The following is a 19,768-nucleotide window of genomic DNA, read 5'->3' on the forward strand; positions in this document are numbered from 1 at the left end:
TCCTAACACAGTTATGGACATTTCAATGGGCGCTATTAAACGGTAGAGTAGCTAGCGAGAGTTCGGGATTACTGCGATCCGAGAGGAAAACTTGCTGAAATTCCTAAAGTAAATTCTAAAGTAGGTAGGTTTGGACGGTTTATACGCCGCGGGCTCGAGTAACCCGACATATTTTAACGACGCATTCCTGAGGTCATAAGGAGCAAATAAATATATTTAGCTTTTGGTGAAATTCGGCAAAAAAAAAAACTGTCTCTGTTTGTTTTCTGCACAGGACACTTTATTGTTACATATTGGCGAAAAAACATTACCTACCTACAACGAATAAGTACAGTTTTTTTTTATTTACAGATAAATTTTGCGAGTTTCCTTTAACTATGGAAGATAAAAACAAGGAACAAAATCTCCATATACCAAAAAGTGTCAAACTAAAAACCATAAATAGGTGGCGCTACAATACCTAGAATACTTGAGAAAAAAATCTAATCATAGACAGCGCACTTCACTCCGTCAATAACGCCTAGGTTCTTAGCTACTCTAGCGCTACTCTGGAGAGTTTTGGAACTATTATTTTATAGCTGACAGCTGGACACTTTTCCAACAATTCTGTTCCTTGCCTATTTATGGTTTTCACGGACACTTGTTGGTATATGGAGATACTATTCCTTAACTCTACCTTCCATAGTAGGTAGGTATAGTTCTTGTCATTCACGATGACGCGCAAATTTGTCAATTCTCACCTTTAATAACATGGCAATACGAGTCAAGGCACGCGTCGCCGTGAAAGACATAGCACGATCTATACCTATGCGTTAGTGCCAAGGAACTAGCAGATAATAAATAATAGGCCAATAAACACTAGTCAATGTGTAAACGTGCGTGCGTGTGTATTATATAATAAATAATATATATATAGCTAATACTTACATAATTTTAAAACCCAATATACCTACGTACACAGTATGCTATATGCGTAAATAATAAAAAACTATATAGCTACCGTAAAATGGGGTGAGTAGGATCAAAACTGACATTCAAACCTCGATAACATTTTATTTGTACACAATGTACACATGCAAACTGACTGGAGTAGGTATATAATAAGTGTTCCGGACGTTTGTATTTTAGTTTTTATTTCATTTTGGGTAGTTACATTTTATAACATTGACGATAAACAGGAAAACCCACCTCACGCCGTAGTCCCTCGCAATTGGGGTAACATGGAATTTCATACAAAAGTGATTTTGGAAGATTGTTGGATCGATTTTGTTTTTATAATGAGTATTACTATAGCTTCATTTTAAATTGGAATACATTATTTTTGTAGCCGTAGCCTTAAAATCCCTTCCCACCCCCCCATTCATCCCTTCTCTCCCCACTCATAAACCAACTCTCCCCGCGAAACCTACTCACCCCATTTTACCGGTAATGCATGTTTAATTAAATATCTAAGCTTTTTTCGTTGACTGAGTAAAATCTATATTAAGTATAGGAAAATTATTTATTTATTTAAAATCCGATCGCTCTCTAAACTTGGGTCACATATATTGTAACTAGCCCCAGCACAGGCCCCGGTCTTTTTGGGCTGTTACTGCACACTATGTCTTTAAACGCTGGTTTCAATTAAAATGTATAATTAGATATAGTGAAAAGTTTGCTGTATATATTAAAATAATAATAAATAAAGAAAATAAAAAAACAGGCCCCAATGTGAAGGCCAGCCACACTTGCCCCTATGTCACGCAATTTAAAATCTGACCATGCTAAGTTTTCATGCCAAGTGCCATGTCAAATAGGTATGGAGGGTCACGTGCAAGGTTGCCAGAGCTCAACGAGGGGGGTGGGGTTAGGGTCGGCAACGCGCATGTAACTCCTCTGGAGTTGCAGGTGTACATAGGCTACGGAGACTGCTTACCATCAGGCAGGCCATATGCTTGTTTTCCACCGACGTAGTATAAAAAAAAAACTATAGCGTGGTCAGCGAGTGGTGAAGTTCGTCTCACATCAGAATATCGACAGTAAATGCGTTTAAAGTCATTCATCGTAGTATTATTTACTCTGTGTCATAACTAATCGTATTAAATCATAATCATGACAGATATCGTAGTTATTCCATAATGTAGGTATAGTCTATATTATTTGTCGCTTCTTTTAAATGAATTGCGAACATTTTCGAGCATGTTTGAGTAAAATAACTTTCCCAATATGACGCAACCCCTTCCGATGTTCGTGCACGCTGGTCGCGTAGTCTCACTTTTTTCATCAAAGTTCGCAACTACCCTCGTGGTAATCATAATGTTTTTCTTGCGAAACTTTTGATACCTAATAATACACGGATACTGGCAAGGTCGCAGAGAACCCATACATACTAATGAGATGTTTGGTAATACTTTATAAGAAAGTGCTAATTTAATACATACGTCGTGCGTATTTTATTCGCGTAGGTTAGAATAATATGGGTTGTGATACGTGTATGTAGTAGAGAAATATTCGACAACCGTACCTGACTCAAAATGGTACGTTAAATGTTAAGAAATATACGCAAAAAGTTAAACCACGTTAAAACTACAAGGTATGACTCGCAAGCTCACGCTTTATCTTCTGTTGCGTAAGATAAAAGAACTATACAGAATGGATACTTACTTTTACCTAGATACAGTCAATTGTAAACTTTTCCTTATCCTTAATCCTTAGTCTTTTAAGTGCTAACACTGTACTTATACTGTTTTCAATAAAATTATTTGTATTTGTATTTGTATTTGTAATTTCCGTGGATGACTGCTACCGATCTACTACTAACCTACCTATAAACTAAGTATACTTACACAAATTACATGAGGCCTTGCAGGAATTTAGAAAGCTTCGCCCATAAATCAAATTAGACAAAAAATACTTAAAGATAAACCTACGCCAAGTACATGAGAAGGTTGTGAAAAACATAAATATACCCTTATTAAGTGTGATTCGAAAAGTTGGAAAGTGAAGTAAAAGTGAGTCTAATTGTACCAGTTTAGAAGGTAGCGTTATTTACAAGGTATTAATTCCGGCGAGCACACTTGCTCCTGACTTAGCGTAACGTGCAAGTTAAACACTCGTTCCATGTAGGTGCTCGCTGTGTGGCCACGAAATTAGTCGTAGGTAAAATATTATAAACTAAACTTGTTATAAAGTAGTGCCTACGCGAATTGTCAGGTTTAGTTATCAAGCGGACCCCAGGCTCCCATGCAGTCGTGGCAAAACGCCGGGTCAATGCGAGGAAGATGATAATTATAAAAACTTGTCATTATTTCATATCATCGTTTCATATTCAGCCCTCCATATTTTAATTCTAAGTATTTTTAAAATTTATGTTGTACATATAAAATGGTTCAGAAGTGTGACTTTCTAATCTGAGTGTTGACTTTATTTTCGTGTGTCCGCTTAAAGACCGATTTAGACATTGATTAGTGTTAAGTGCAGTTTCATACCTCTGATATTTGCTACTAAATGCAAGTACGCAAAATGTTAAATTGGGTCTAACGAAGCTTATCAATGAAACTCATATTGATTTACCTGGGTAAGCTTTTCTACGCAGAAAATAGTACATTACGATACAAGTGCGAAAAATAGGAAATTTGAAACGAGTGGCGATAAATTAAAACACGACCGAAGGGAGTGTTTTAAATCGACACGAGTTGCGAATTACCTATTCGCACATATCTCGTACAACGTTTTACAGTACATAATTATGGCCCTTTAAATTTTCGACATAGTTACGTAATGTGCTAATTATCGCACTAGTGCGGTAAAGTAGCACCACATGTACTGTAAATGTAATAATAGGTCTGGTGTGCCCGTCTCCTATACTACGCGCAGCCCGGGAGTCCATTTTATAAAAGTTCAAAAAAGTTATAAACGTCTTAGTAATAACACGTAATAAGTATATATGTATATAAATACCCTCAACGGGGTGACTCTAAACATTTTCTCTCCTTGTCAACTTGTTTAAACAAAACACGCGGGGATAATAATGAAATTAATGCTTGCCCATCTTATCCAGCCGCTAATTCCGAGGCCCCTACATAATTAGCACCAGCATATCATACGTACTTTGCAAATGTCTTCCAATTTTGCCTCAGTAGTCTGACGTATTCTCGAGCACCGACTCAACTGAATAAAAGGCATTTTATGAGTTAACGCGGCAACTTTATGAGCTGCCGTGACTTTAGTCAAAGGAGACAAAGTCTTTTGAAAAACTGAGTTAGTGCTTTAGTTTGTTTAGCCTGAGCTTGCATATGTAGACTTATAGTGCTCTCTTGTCGTGCTCAGGTGCTTAAGTTTGTTAAGATGCTAAAGTACAATGTGACTGTAGGTACCCCTTTACTAGATAAGTTTTAATTAGTTTCTCTAAAGTTAGCTACGAGTGATATCCATTCGTAGAGTGGAAGATTCAATGAGATGCAACTGTCGTCTAATGAAGTTGTCTACATTATTATCATACATCGGGTTTTGGTGCGGGAATGATTTCGTGTATTCATAACTTTGTTTATTGTAAAATAATTATCAAGCTATAAATTAAAAATAAGTACATAGTAAGCTCCAAATGTGCTGAGAAATGTTAAAATAGTATTGATATTTACAATTTTTACTTAATTTTTGGTTAGTGTTATACATTCCCGCAGCAAAAACCCCGATGTATGATAATTAATTATATAACATGAATGTGGAACAGGTATGAGGAGGTTAACTAGGTTTATGTTTTTATACATTAAGTGGGTAATTTATATTTTAAAAATATACCTATACCACAGCCTAGGTACTTATGTATGTGAAACTCGGGAAAATACCTAAATATTTCTCTTTGGATGATGAGTGGGTAATGCTGTTTTTTTGTAATATCCAAAGTATCCATTAGCCCGTTTAACTTGTTCGAATACCTACTTAGGATGCATTGTTTTGTCCTTTTTAAAGGTCAAACAGAGCCAATGCCCTTAGACTGGAAAACGTAAAGTTACATTTGGCGAAACTTCGAGATTCAAACAAAACAAAAAAGGTAAAGGAACCCCGATAAAGAACCAGAGAAAAGGGAAACCCATAAAAACATTTTACCACAGACAATTTATACGTCTAATCTGGGAAGCAGTTAAGGTGAAGTAATTAGTGGTGTTGAAAAACACTTAAATTCACCGCTTAATGTCTTTTTGTGACACCCCTAATGACCCGGGTAGGGTGCGGAGGTGAACGAACAAACATCTTTTGTTTTGCGTGTTACAGATGTTCAGGAATTCAAAGCTCTTTAGGGTCTCGTTGGGTAGGATATGTGTTGGAAATTTACGATTTTACAAGTCTTTCCTAACAGCAAACATTGTAAACCAATGATGATAGGTGTTTTAAAAATCAAAATAAAAGCTTATATAAATGCATTGTAATTGCTAAATTGCTAGGCCTAGGGGGAAAATTGATTAGACCTTAAAGCCGATTAATGGATGCACTGCACTTCTTTAAAAAAATGGCTTGAGTCCAGTGGGACTATTTCGCCAGTATCAAGGTATTGGGAGCTTTGTACGGTTAATACAAGTGTACGGTGATTTTATTATCTTCTTCTTTTTCTTCTATTATAATTCGCCAGTATCAAGGTATGAGCTACGACTAAAATTGTACGGTTAGTACAAGACAGTGTACGGTGATTTTATCAGCGCTTGTAAAGCGATAGCTGGACTTTACAAGTAGCACGTGGACTACCTGCCGTTGACTCCAAAATGGTGGTTAAACGTGTTTCAAGATTAATTCTTCATTCACTGCACACTGTCACATTAGTTTGTTTACTGTATAATAAGTACTGTATGTAATCGATATTACACTTTAAACAATATTAACGAGTAAAAAACAAAGTAATTAATCACGAAGCGTGACTATCAAGGTGGAGCTCAAACCGGAAGTCCAACGGATGCATCTTCGAAGGGATTTCCCTTGGAAAAATGTTGTCTGCGTATCGATCATCTCTTAAATTTGCTCGGAAAAACAATTACCGGTATTCGGGTCAAGGACTGAATTTAAAAATCTAAATAGGCACTTGTATCTGATTCTGTTATAGGTACCTAGCAAAAATGTCTAGAAGAAAAATGACGTAGATATTTCGATTCAAAAATCATTAAATTTAACAAACAACTGCATAACAAGATAACATTATTTGCGGGTTAAATCCTCAACCCATTCAGTGGCAACGCGATATACAATATCGAATCAAATAGCGTTCACAACAATGCATTTAATTACGACCCACGAACCGGATAATCCGTGGACGTAGACGGGTCTCGTCTCGATTGATTCAAACCGTTATATCATACTGCTGTTATTCACAAGGGTTAAGGGCAGTGGGTTCAATCAGCAGAGTTTTTGAAAAGTCGTAGTGCTTTTCATTACACCTAGTAATTTATAAAATTAAGTGCCCCGGCGCGTCTGTCTGTATGTTTCTATGTTCGCAATAAATTCAAAAGCTACTGAATGGATTTTTATGTTTTCACCTATCAATAGAGGAAGGTTTAGTGGTGTATAATTTGCTAAGGTTTTGTGTAGCTCGTGCGAAGCAGGGTCGACGCGCGTGTATAGATCATAAATAATACGGTTGCCAAAAAATATCAATAGCAATTTTAAAGCTTTTTCTAGTAACATAAACGATTTCAAACCTGATTGACTTTCACTCGATAGAAAAAAATGCACCATTAAAATTATTATTTTTTACACAAAAGCTAAAAATATGAGAATTTCTTCTAGCTGCAGATGGTAGTAAGTTATGCCAAAGAGAATTTGAATAGCCACAATAAATTTACTGCCATTTTTCGACACCTAATTAAAACTTTTAGAACGTCATTTGACTTTGATCCTTATGCTTTCACTGATATGTGTTAAATTTGTTAAATATTAAAATCTGGCGCCATCTATGTACTAGATCATAGGCCAAAGGTATGGCGGCATCGTTTCGAGCGATAAATTTACTGTGGCTACAAAGTTTTCTTTGAAAATCTACTTCTATTTCAAATTCTCTTTGATTATAGTAAATACTTAATAAAGGATAAGGCGACATCACAGTGACATCGGCGTTTATTCATATCACTAATTATGTTTTACCCACATCACGTTCTGTCACATTCTCGTGTTAAACAGGGTCCCTGCTTTACCTTAAGTTGCCTTAGGCGATGTGTTTGCAGCGAGTGGAATCAGAATCTTAAGACTACCCGTGCGTTCATGTCGTGTCCGTAATATGAGGCATTGAGGCCCGCCATTATTCGTAGAATCGGCCGAGCGAGCATAGATTGAGTTAACATAGACAATGAAGATAGAAGTGAGTACTTAAATATCATGGACGTTAATTTCAGCACACAGTTGCTTGTTGCATTTATCTAGTTGTAGAATAGTTGCAACTATTCTAGAACTAAAGTTTAGAGTTGTCTTGGTCTGACTCTTGTGCATTAGTCATCTCATAACCTGATTTGGTAGCTGGCTCTCAAGAGCGAAGAATAATCCCAGTTCGAAGCTATAGCTTTGAATTCCTTAATTTTAATTTTCACGATTTTTATTATTATTTACTTTAATGTGACCTAATTGTGTATAGGTTACGTACAGTACGTACCGTAAAATGGGGTGAGTAGGGATGAGAATCCAGAATTTCTTAATCCAGAAGCTACTTTGATTTTCGGGCTCAGGTGGCTCTTAAAGAAATTTGATTATATTTTTAGACATATTTTTTTTCTTTTGGCAACACTAAGTTGCCAAATCAAATTTCATTACAGTTTTAAAGTACAAATTCACTGTCAAAGTTGATGCTCGAAAGCGGCCGATTTTCGTTTGAATTTAACTTCGTTTTATGTGAAATTTGCCAAAGTAAGTGTTCATCAACCTTTCGGATATCGTTTATATACTTACGAGGCTTATTGAAAACAGAAAATTATAAGTTATATAACGGGGACAGTTGGGTCATGAAATGGGGAGAGTTGGTGTTACGAACGGGGTGTGCCGGGATGATAGAGGGGGGAGTTGGTGTTTGTAGTTAAGGGTTGTCAATTTATATGAGTAGTCAAAAGTGTCTTACATTATGATAAAATGGTAAATATTATTTAAAAAATATTGAACTATCGGAGGAGTTGAAGAAATTGTAAATGAAATAAGCATGTTATATTAAAATGTGCCATTTATTTATTTCATACAGTAATACAGGCTATTACTGAGTGTTTAGCCGACTTTAACCTGCTAAAGTACATTCTGTTCTTTGACTCAATACATAATGTTTGGCTAATGTCAAACATTCCCGCACCGAAAACCCCGGGGTATGGTCATGTCCCAAGTGAAACAAACGCACACAAATAGCCATATGTCATTGTAAGAGTTTTGGTCCTGTGTCGAAAGATGGCAGTAAATTTAGTTGACTACAAAATTTACTTTCACAATACGCTTCTAAGTATACTATACTTTTCTTTTATTTACCTCTAATTCTCTATGGTTATAGTAAATAATAATGAATCTCTTAGGTAAAGGTAGGTACCTATTCAAAATTCAAAAAAGTTAAAATTCAAAAATAAAACCACGCTAGTCACGAAATCGGCTTCGTGATGGGAAAGTCTTTCCCATTTCATAAATGGCTACGAAGCGGGAAACGGGAATCTACTTACATTTCCCATTTAGAAGCCGGCTACGAAATCTGGCTACGAGATGGAACTAAGGGGTTTATTAAGTATCTATATACCTACACATATTTCCATTGAAAATTTTCGTAAAATTTTTCGTGAAATTTCTGTTTGATTTTAGATAAAACCGATTTCGTCATGTTTTACTTCTTAACCGACAGCTTAAAAGTCAACATTAGTCATTTCAATTAATTTTATCGAATTATTTAGGTGATAACTTTATTTTTAGAAAGTAACATATTACTTTATCGTAATATAAGTAGATATTATTATCATATTCTAGCAGATAGCGGCATCCCGCTCCTACAGGAGCAAGCGAATCGTGAGTACCATACATACGTGCCGCAAACCCAACTGCCGACCGAGGTCATATCACTATCTCTCTCACGCTTGCCGTGACCACGTAAGGGCGAATGATAACTCTTAGAGTTTGTGGATAGTTAATAGGTTGCGCGAGGTATTGCCTAACTTTGGCGGCACTAGCAACAAGCAGAGTGGCGCAGTGGAAGCGTGCTGGGCCCATAACCCAGAGGTCCGTGGATCGAAACCACGCTCTGCTAACAACTTTTTTTTTTAGTTTTACAATTAAATTTATAGAAACAATGAATACCGTTATACCGTCTCTGAAAGCTTATGATTCTTATAAAAATGAAAAATATTTTTATTTTGTTGGTTTAAGGTTCTGATGACGTAACTGGATTTGAATTTAAATCATGTCGTTTAATCCATAACAGTTTGATCTAAAGAGATTACAATAAATATTGAATTGAATTGAATAAATATATAAAAGAGTGTTGATAGTTTTAGTCTATGTATTTCTAAATGGCTAGTACGATAGGTAGGTTCCACGTTTGGAAAATAAATATCCGATACTTTCTTGACCAAAATGCAAGAAAGCCTCAAAAAGTAATCTTAATTCATCAAAAATAGGTATTAGATTTAAGGGTTATTGTTTGAGGAGACTAAGTTTACAACACTCCTACTAAAGCCACTTACATTAGTATGTAGGTATCTGTATGTTATTATTTATGTATAGGTAGATTGGTATCTAAGAAAAATATTAGAAGCCTAGGTACTTAACAAAAAAAAAATGATTTTCGCAGTCTCTCCACTAATTATCTGGCCAGAAAAATAAAACAGAATTCTCCGTTAAAAATATTTCCAGCGCAGCGATGTTCACTTGAAAAACATATAATTTCGCTACACAACTTGTTTGCGATTTGTACCCGGCTCAGACTTTCATCTGGGACCAGGGCTGTCTCTTATCATAACAAATTATATTTTTTTACTTACATTGAACTATGCATTCCAACGTTATCCAATAGATAAAAAATAATAATTTATAAGGACCCATTTGCATGCTGTCAAAAACCGCTAAAACGGCTAGGACATTTATTTATTTTATTTAATCTTTATTGCACATAAGAAAACACACTGTACAATAGGCGAACTTAATGCCGTAAGGCATTCTCTACCAGTCAACCTTTAGGCAAAGCAGATAAGTTGTAGGCGGTGCAAAAACATAGGTATAGGTGATACAATTGATACATGTAACTTTTTTACTTAAGGGTACCTAAGCGTTATTTGTATTTACGATTTCGTAGTTTGTCCAATAATTATTTGCAAAAATTGTTAAAGGAAAACGTTTAATAAATCAATATTAAGTAAGGTCAATACACATTTACCCGAAGTGTGACTGGCTTTCAAATTGCCAGCTATTTAGACATTGATTAGTGTTTAAAATGCTAGTTTATACATTTGGTGCTTGCGTTTAGTGGTAAATGTACGAACTCTCAGTAAACATTAACGAAATTGTGTACCGGCCATCACACCTTACCGATCGTAAGGGATTGATATAGTCTCCACTGTTTTGTTTTAAAAGCTATTCTATGTTTTCCACTAATGTTTCTTTTACATGTGTATTATTGAAGAAGAATTTCTTTTGAAACAATTAACAGTCCATCTTTTGTTTTCCGGAAATTACGAGTATAAGAATTTCTAATATTCATTCCAAGCCTCAGATCACGTTTTTTATATATTTATATACGGGTTTTTTTCTCAGAACACCTCACGCATCTAACCATTAATGAAGTGCACGAATCAATTAAGATGAACCGTTTGCTTTGTCGTAATCCTGAATCCAACAAATACACTGATAATAAACTGAATGTAACATATTTGAAATGTGGTATTTCCGGATCGATATGACCTTCAAACCTTCAAGAAAAGAGCGTCCTCCGCACCAAAAACCCTGGCGACGCATTTGGAGCACCTCTTGTGTGCCAGGTGTCCATGTGCGACGGTAATTGCTTAGGTACCAGAAAAAAGTACAAAATACGTAAATACGGCCTTTAATAATTTGTATTATAGAACCATGTGTATTATTTTAACATAGTCTTGATAATTTACAATACCTACTACCATATGTAAACTTGTAAACCAACATGTTTGAGGCAGCCCTCGCTGTGTCGCCGCGGGCGTCGCTGAATACAAACAACATCCGTCCTGATAGCACGCATCCGCCACCGCTGCCCTGTCACTCGCGTAGCGCACCCTCGCTTTAAGTGAGCCAGTATAAAGTCGACCTGGAGACCTGTAACAACTGTTATCATTACATCTACTACCATCTGTAAAGAAATATGTTTGAGGCAGCCCTCGCTGTGTCGCCGCGGGCGTCGCGGAATACAAACAACATCCGTTCTGATAGCACGCATCCACCGCTGCCCTGTCACTCACGTAGCGCACCCTCGCTTTAAGTGAGCCAGTATAAAGTTAACCTGGAGACCTGTAACAATTGTTATCGTTACACCATTTGTAAAACAATATGTTTGAGGCAGCCCTCGAGATGTTGCGCGGGCGTCGCTGAATACAAACAACATCCGTCCTGATAGCACACATCCACCGTTGCCGCACTTTGTTTGTGTTATATATAGGTACTTCTGAGAAATAATTTTAGAGGTTTGCTACACTATTGCATTGGACAACTGGGCCCTTATTCGACATGCTAAAAGTGACGTTTCGTGTTGATTTCCATTTGATGTGAGAAATATTGTGACTTGTCGAATTGCTATTATCACCACCTGTCAGTGAACAATATCCACACTAGAGGCGGGGCGTTGTACCGGAATAGTTTTTGGAACAGGTTATTTGTAATAGACTACTTTTAGCTTGTCGAGTATTTAAAAGTACGGACTTTGATTTCTGAAATAAAACAAATATGAAACTTTTATCACCTCGTACCTCCATTCTTACCGTTACTTTAGGTAAAATAAAATTTTGTTAACAGATGGTCGTCTGGGTGTCTGTTGTATCTAAAAATAATGTAATAATATATAACAAAAATATGACAATAGATTTATAGCCTTCACTCAAAACGTCACCATATTTCCGACCCTTACCGAAATAATAAGTCGATATTTGTATAAATAATCCTTATTTGTAAGACGCCTAAGCACGGCAAATACGTAAACTGCCTATTGGGGGTCATACTCGTAAAACTGGTATTTTAGACGTACTTTTGGTACGAGTAACAGAGACGTACTTTTGGTACGCAGTCCCAGCTCTAGTCAGGATTCTAGTTGTCAAATATAAGCGTGTCGAATACGTATTAGTTAACTGTCAAATGAAATTAGATCAACGGTAGACTTTTTTGTCGATGGGTATGGCTGCCATGTTTGGATTTATGACATTTAAAAGGGGATCCTAAGGCAGAGAGTAGTTTTACCTGTACGATTTTGATTCTTCTACTGGACGCAAGATGGAGTTAGCTGCCAAATTCCGATCAGGCTGACGCAACTAGGAAGAAAAAAGTTTTGTATGGAATTTGTTTCGCAAATCATTGCCAACGAAGAAAAAGAAAACGTCAGTGCTATTTATTCTGTCAAGTTTACATCAAGTCTACTGTCAGCCTAATTGCTTTGTTTGTTTTGAAGGCTTCAATATTTTGTTCGGGTATTTCGTGTAATTTCTTTATTGTTTAGTGCAAAAATCGAAAATAGTCAACCGTGATCAGAGTAAAGAGCGAGTTTGTTACAATGCCAGCGAGAAAACGGTTTACTAAGTGTGAAATATGTGGCAAGCGAGCCACTCGAGAAAATCACGAAAAAAGGGATTTTATGGCGAAATTTCCCTTGGATGAAGACTGGTAAGTATTGCTTTAGATACTTTTGACCTTATTTTGGGTCAGCAGGCTATAAACACATCGAAAATTAGATGTTTTACATTATTTTTCGTTGTGAACTAGGGATGTACTATAACTATCGATAACTGTAGTTTTATTTGTATATCAGTGTAAATAATTAAATTAAATATGTGAAATTTCCTTAGAACTAGCATGCAATATGACCATAATTAATTCGTCGAAGCTTATTAATGCATAAATTATCTATCACTTATGCATTAATGGTCATTAGTTAACATATTTTTTTTATCTAGTGATTATTAATCACATTTAATTTAATTTTATTTTTTATGGTCTAATTTAAGTCCTGTCTTTGTTTGTAATATGAGTTTTTCTTTAGTAGTGCACAATAAAGAATTTTATTATTATTATTATTTAATATATTAACCTAAAATGTAAGAAAATTAATCTCTGTTTTTATGATAAATAAAGAAATATTATAGGACATTATTACACAAACTGACTTAGTACTAAAGTTTGAATGGCATGTATTGTGGGTACTTAGACAACGATATATATATATATACCCACAACACATGCCATTCATACTTTAGTACTAAGTCAGTTTGTGCAATAATGTATATATATATATGTACATAGACCTAATTTATAAGTATTTATAAATACATAGAAAATACCCATGTCTCAGGAACAAATATTCATGCTCATCACACTAATAAATGCCCGTTCCAGGATTTGAACCTGGGACCATCGGCTTCATAGGCAGGGTCGCTGCCAACAAGGCCAGACCCGTTCTCATGATTAACAGATATATAAATACATAAAAAGTTAAAGCATTGATAAAGGGTTGTTGATGACTGGATGCCGAAAAACATGATTTATAGATGCATATTAGCGCGAAATAATCAGTTGATCATCTCATTAGCAAACACATGGAATATAAACTGTAGATAAAGTCATGTTTTTCCAAGGCTGTATGTTTTCAGATGCAGGCAGTGGGCCAAATTTGTTGGAAACGAAGACCTGATACATCTTCCCATAGAAAAGTTACATTTATTCAAACATGTATGTGCACATCATTATGAAAATCAAGCATTTAATAAAATAAAAAAACACGACTTAAAAACTGTATTAAAATAATTCGGGTCCACATTAAGCCCGACCAGATAGTAGTCCAATTAAGAACTATCCACTTTATAACATGCAACTTAAATGTGGACTCGATGCTAACCTGATTTCGAGTACAAAATTTGTAGACAGGAGCCTATGTTGTTGTTATGTTAGGAGCTTATGTTGTTTATTTTATCGATATCGATAAGAATCGTAAGCGTGTAGCGTACTACACTATTTAAATCGCTTATGTTGCTACTATGGTTCTTTGACAGTTCTTTGTCGTACATTTTGGTAATGATTTGCGAAACAAACTGATTCCACTCGCTAGTATGAAAGTCCCGTCTCTTAAAACGTAGTGATTATATGCTCTTTGACAATGACATGCAGTTGCGTCGATGTAGATCTATCATAAAAACGTACATGTGACGCATGTGACAATTGTCCAGGATGAAAGAAATATCTTGACAATTAACATAAAGCAATACAATACCACAAAATGTCAACAAGAAAACAGATTTATTATAAAAATACAAATTATATACAAAGCTTCATTTTAAAACCAATGGTCGTGGGTTCTAACCCCGGCTCTTAACAATGTGCATCTTGTATCATGTACCGATTGCTTTTCAGTAAAGTAAAATATATTATCATGAGGAAGATGGAGTAGCCCCAATAAGATATATTTTCCCCTCTGGATTAGAAGGTCAGATAGTAGTGAGACAGGGAGATATAGTGAAGAATGCGGATAAACAAGCATTTATTGTGTTTTTATGCTAGTTCTTTTTTTCAAAATTTGAAAACGAACGCAACAGCATGCTCAAAACCCCCTGTGAGTCAGAATCTGTTAAATTCAGGCTTAAGACGAAACAGGAGCTGAGCCCGTACACAAATTTGAGATTTTTAGGTAAAAGGTAAAAAATATCGCCGTCGCGCTGACGAGTGTGGCCCCCGTACCTAGCTAGAGACTATCCCTTTTGTGTGTACCAACAAACCAAATTTTAGACAAATATGATACGTCTTCTTCTTCTTAGTCGTTGTACTCTTTGCAGAGCGTCGTGGTCAACTGCTGATATCAGGCGCAGATGTTGCTTGCCGTACGATTTCTCGCCATTTTTCGCGGTTGGGGGCCATTCTGGCAAATGCGTTCAGGGGACCCTTCATGGCAGATTTTATTTGGTCAGTCCATCGCATAGGTGGCCTTTCGCGCGGTCTTTTTCCGTTTGCTCTACCCTGCACCACTAGACGCTCTATGGAGTCGTTGTTCCTCCCCGAGACGTGACCGAAAAAACTGAGTATGCGGGTCTTTACGAGAGTCGAAAGGCGCTGCTTGATACGGAGTTCTTTAAGGATGGAGACATTAGTCCGAAACTCGGTCCAGGATATCCCCAGCATTTTCCTCCAGCACCATATTTCTAGGGCGTCTATCGTCTTCTCCTCTGTCTTTCGGATAGTCCAGGTCTCCGCAGCGTATAAGAATATAGGAAAAACGAGGGCCCGTACAAGCCGAACCTTCGTGGTGTTTGTGACGTTTCGGTGATACGTAGCCTATACGTAAAAACTAGCCAAGACAAATCCTTTATAATTTCAGGATTTTCTACACAGCACAGAACATGGCACCCATATAGATCTCAATTCCGTTGTCGGCGAGTCAACAACGACACATATTCTTAATATTGAACTTAATTGGCTCTCATTTCACATTTATGTTTTAAATTAATTATAGGCATAGACATACCATATCCTATTGTAAGTACAAAGTTTCAGAGCAATCTAGTAAGTCATTTTAAAATGAGAGCGTAACTACATTTGTATGGAGAACCGAATTTGCTGCGGACGCACAATGTAGCATAATCGGATTAGGACCAACCTCGAAATCTCTGTAACAGTCATGAAATTTATTATGTATATAAATTAAAGGCCCCGTTTTCATGCCCAAACCATTTAACATTTGGGGACCTCGAGGAATCCGAACCATCTTGGAAAATGTGTACCATCAACACAACAGTCAACATTAAAACTTATTAAATTCTACACAAAAAAGTCCTCGATATCTTTGCAGAACAATACATCTTGTTATAGAGAATACTTGCTGAATCTAAGTTTAACGCTTATACACTTCCAGGGGACATTCTCTTAAAAGGAAACTCGGAGGAATATGAATTCTATTTTTAACTATACATTTGTACGTGGTCTACCCCAATATTAACATTTTACTCTACTGTGACTAAACCAGAAAGAAGGGTGGTAAGGGTTATGATGATTCAGTACACCCAGTGGCTAGGTATTAGGATACTGGACGGATTTTTTTAAATGACGTATCGTTAGATTCCTCTTGCCATTCACAACCTACTTTTACTTGTTCTATTAAAGAAAAATCAATACAGCCGCCTTGAGAGGACTCCGAATATTAAATCATATTTTTTCTTCTAGCGCCTAAACTATTGAGCGGAGTACAGTAAAACAGACATCAGTAGATCCACAGTTAGTATACAAGTGCTATGCAATACAAAGTTACTAAAATTAACGGAAGAAAAAGGTTTAGGGCTAAATAATACGTCATTTAAAAAATCCGTCCAGTATCCTAAGCTACAGGGTGTCCTGAATCCTCAGTACTTATACCCATAACCCTACTTTCTGGTTAAGTTACAGTCAAGTAAAATATTGATATTGGGGTAGATTATGTACAAATGTATAGTTAAAAGTGGAATTTTTATTCTTCCAAGTTTCCTATTAAGAGAATATCCCATGAAAGGGTATAAGGGCTAAATCTGGGTTCAGCAAGTATTTTTTAAAGCAAGATCATTTTTTTTCGCAAAGATGTCTAAAACTATTTTATGTAGAATTTTATAAGCTTGAATGTTGCCTTACACGATTATTGAATAAAGAACGTAGATTTAGAGTAAAACGCGAATTTCTCCTGGATGGTCCACATTTTCCAAGATGGCTGCGGTTCCTCGAGGTCCCCAAATGTCAAATGGTGTGGGCATGAAAAAGGGGCCTTTAAGGGGCGTATATACATACCAAATTTCATGACTGTTCAGACATTTCGAGTTTGGTCCTAATCCGACTGTGCTAATGCCACTATGTACTTACGTAAACTGTAACTGTACTGCGGACTCAACCTTCACGTTATAATTTTTTAAGTATTAACGTTGACATAGTAACGAAAATAATAAACACGTCAATTGAAGTAAACAATATTATTATATGCAAGATAATTTTGCAAAATAGGTACATTAATGATTAATATGTAAAACACCATTAATTATTGAATTATAATTATGATTTTGTGTTAAAAAATATGAGACCAATTATACAGCCCGATTACACGGGCTACATATTAAAAATGATTATCATGGAAACAGTAAATATACACAGGTGAACAAAGTTATAGTAAAATAGGTGCATAATTTCAGAGCTTGCCTGGCCCACCTGTACCACCTACCATGACCACGGCCGTCTCCTACTATTATTTTTTTCTAATACCTATGGCCTTACTAGCGAATAGTATTCCATGTTCTTGATCCAGAATTTAAACCCTTAACTACGTATTTGTGGCACTTGGGGTTGAATTTGAAACTCTAGGGCACTAGCGTGGCTCTATGAGAGCGCCTTATATAGGCTTCTGGTGACCAGAGGATCAGCATTGTTAACCAGCGCGGAAATGCACCCAGCCTTCTGGGCACCCTACCGAGCGACCAGAATATAGGGCAAATATTTTATGTATACGTTTTTGACTTAAGTGTTTTTATCATGTTTTATATTTAAACTTACAGATGTCTAACTACCAGCAAAGTTTTTGAAGAGGTGTAGTTTTTATATTTCCTGGTACCAAACTGATACAGGAAATTGGAACATCAGTAAATAATCTACACCGAAGACAATGAAATATAGTCACATAATACTTTAATGTTTTATTTTATTAAAGAAATCGGTAAAAAAATGTGTTTACTGAAAAAGATAAATTTTATTTTATTTGTAGTTGAATAACAAAATATGTATTTAATCTCCTTTTAACATAGGAATTCTCTTTGTGTAGGTACATATAAATAATAGGTACTTAGGTCTTGGTAAGTAATATAGACAGTACAGTAGGTCTTATCTTAATAATTCTTGCTTGCTTGCTTGCTTGCATCTACACAACCAATAACATACATGCGCAACCTCTAACGAGCTTCTGTTCCAGAGACCTGTGCGCTATAAAACTGCACGGGGCGCAAGACTCCAGCCTGCAGGAGATGGTAGTAGCCTCTGTGTATATGCCGGAGGCTGAAGAACCACCACCGCACGACATGGCAAGGCTGGTCAACTACTGCGAAGAGGCAGGGCTCGAGCTCATCGTGGCCACCGACTCGAACGCGCATCACCCCCTATGGGGGATGGAAGCAGGTAACGAGAGAGGTAAGAAGCTCGTCGAGTACCTATTCACTACAAACCTCAACCTCCTTAACACAGGTTCAGAACCGACATTTGTAAACAGACGCAGCAGGACAATCATTGACCTGACCCTAGCAACCGAAAAAGCATCGAGACTAATCTCGGGCTGGCATGTATCGAAGGAGGTATCGTGCTCAGACCACAGGTGGATTCGATTTGACATTAAGGTAGAAACACGAGCAGCAGTGCCCAGGCGGAACCCACGCAAGATGAATCGTGACCTTTACACGGTGCGATTGTCTACAACATTGAAACAGCTGGAGGGTCCCCCTAGAATAGAAGGCACAGCGGGCATAGAGGAACAGGTAAGCATTCTCACGAGCACCATTCTGGATTGCTACCATCAAACATGCCCCTTATCGACCCCACCGACCAGAAGCAGAGGGAAAAACAACTGGTGGGGACCTGAGCTGGAGAGACTCAGGGGCAAGATGAGGAGGCAACTGAACAGAGCTATGAACACAGGCGCTGACGAGGACTGGGACAACTATAAGTCCACCAAGGCCAAGTACAAAAAACGTCTCAGGTACAGAAGCACAAACTCTTGGCGCAAATTCTGTACAGACATCGAGACCACCACGCAGGCCAACAGGGTAAGGAAGGTCCTCTCCACCAACTCGACCATAACCTTAGGATCCCTGCGTAAGCCAGACAACTCTCTCACAAACTCACCGGAGGAGGCGGAACGGGTCCTAGTGCAAACGCACTTCCCGGACTGCGTGATATCGCACCCAGTAAGTTGGAACGAGATGGAGACAACCACCCCGACGGAAGGCGAGTGGCTACAGACATATGAGGTAATCAGCCCGCAGCGCACGCAGTGGGCCCTAAACAGCTTTGACTCCTTCAAATCTCCAGGTATGGATGGGATCTTCCCTGCGCTTCTTAAATGGGGCGGGAAGCATCTCACTCTGAAGCTGACCATCGTTCTGCGCGCCTGTCTGGCACACAGATACGTGCCGAAGCAATGGAGGGAGGTCAAGGTTATCTTCATACCGAAACCAGGTAAAAGCGACTACTCGGACCCCAAATCCTTCAGGCCCATCAGTCTGACCTCTTTCATGCTGAAAACATTAGAGAGGTTGTGTGACAGGTACCTTAGGGAGAGGGTGCTAATTAATGTGCCCTTGCATCCAAACCAACATGCCTATAGCCCTGGCAAATCTACAGAATCGGCACTTCATGCAGTGGTAAGTAAGATTGAGGTGGCGATCAAGAACAGATCCATGTGCTTAGGAACCTTCATAGACATAGAAGGGGCTTTCGACAGGACCAGGTTCAGCAGCATTACAGCAGCACTGGTAAGACATGGCGCGAATGCAGTTATGACAGAATGGATAAACAACATGTTGAGCCAGCGAACCATCAAACTCGGGACGGGCGAAACACAACAAGCATTAGTGGCAAAAGGATGCCC

At 37.4% G+C, this 19,768-nt stretch overlaps 1 protein-coding gene and 1 non-coding gene across 2 annotated transcripts in view; both read left to right on the plus strand.

The window, feature by feature from the left end:
- The first annotated feature begins 7,615 nt into the window (after positions 1 to 7,615).
- LOC133516677 (uncharacterized) overlaps positions 7,616 to 19,768 on the plus strand; it is a 28,042-nt gene continuing 15,889 nt past the window's right edge. Inside the window, exons 1-2 of the mRNA XM_061849700.1 lie at positions 7,616 to 7,620; positions 18,101 to 19,148. Of these exons, the coding sequence (XP_061705684.1) occupies positions 7,616 to 7,620; positions 18,101 to 19,148 (1,053 nt within the window). The remainder of the gene's footprint in view (positions 7,621 to 18,100; positions 19,149 to 19,768) is intronic.
- On the plus strand, positions 9,149 to 9,220 carry Trnam-cau (transfer RNA methionine (anticodon CAU)). Its single transcript has one exon. It is a non-coding gene; the product is annotated as a tRNA-Met (tRNA).

The sequence above is a fragment of the Cydia pomonella genome, chromosome 3 (assembly GCF_033807575.1).
Source record: "Cydia pomonella isolate Wapato2018A chromosome 3, ilCydPomo1, whole genome shotgun sequence".
NCBI lineage: Eukaryota > Metazoa > Arthropoda > Insecta > Lepidoptera > Tortricidae > Cydia > Cydia pomonella.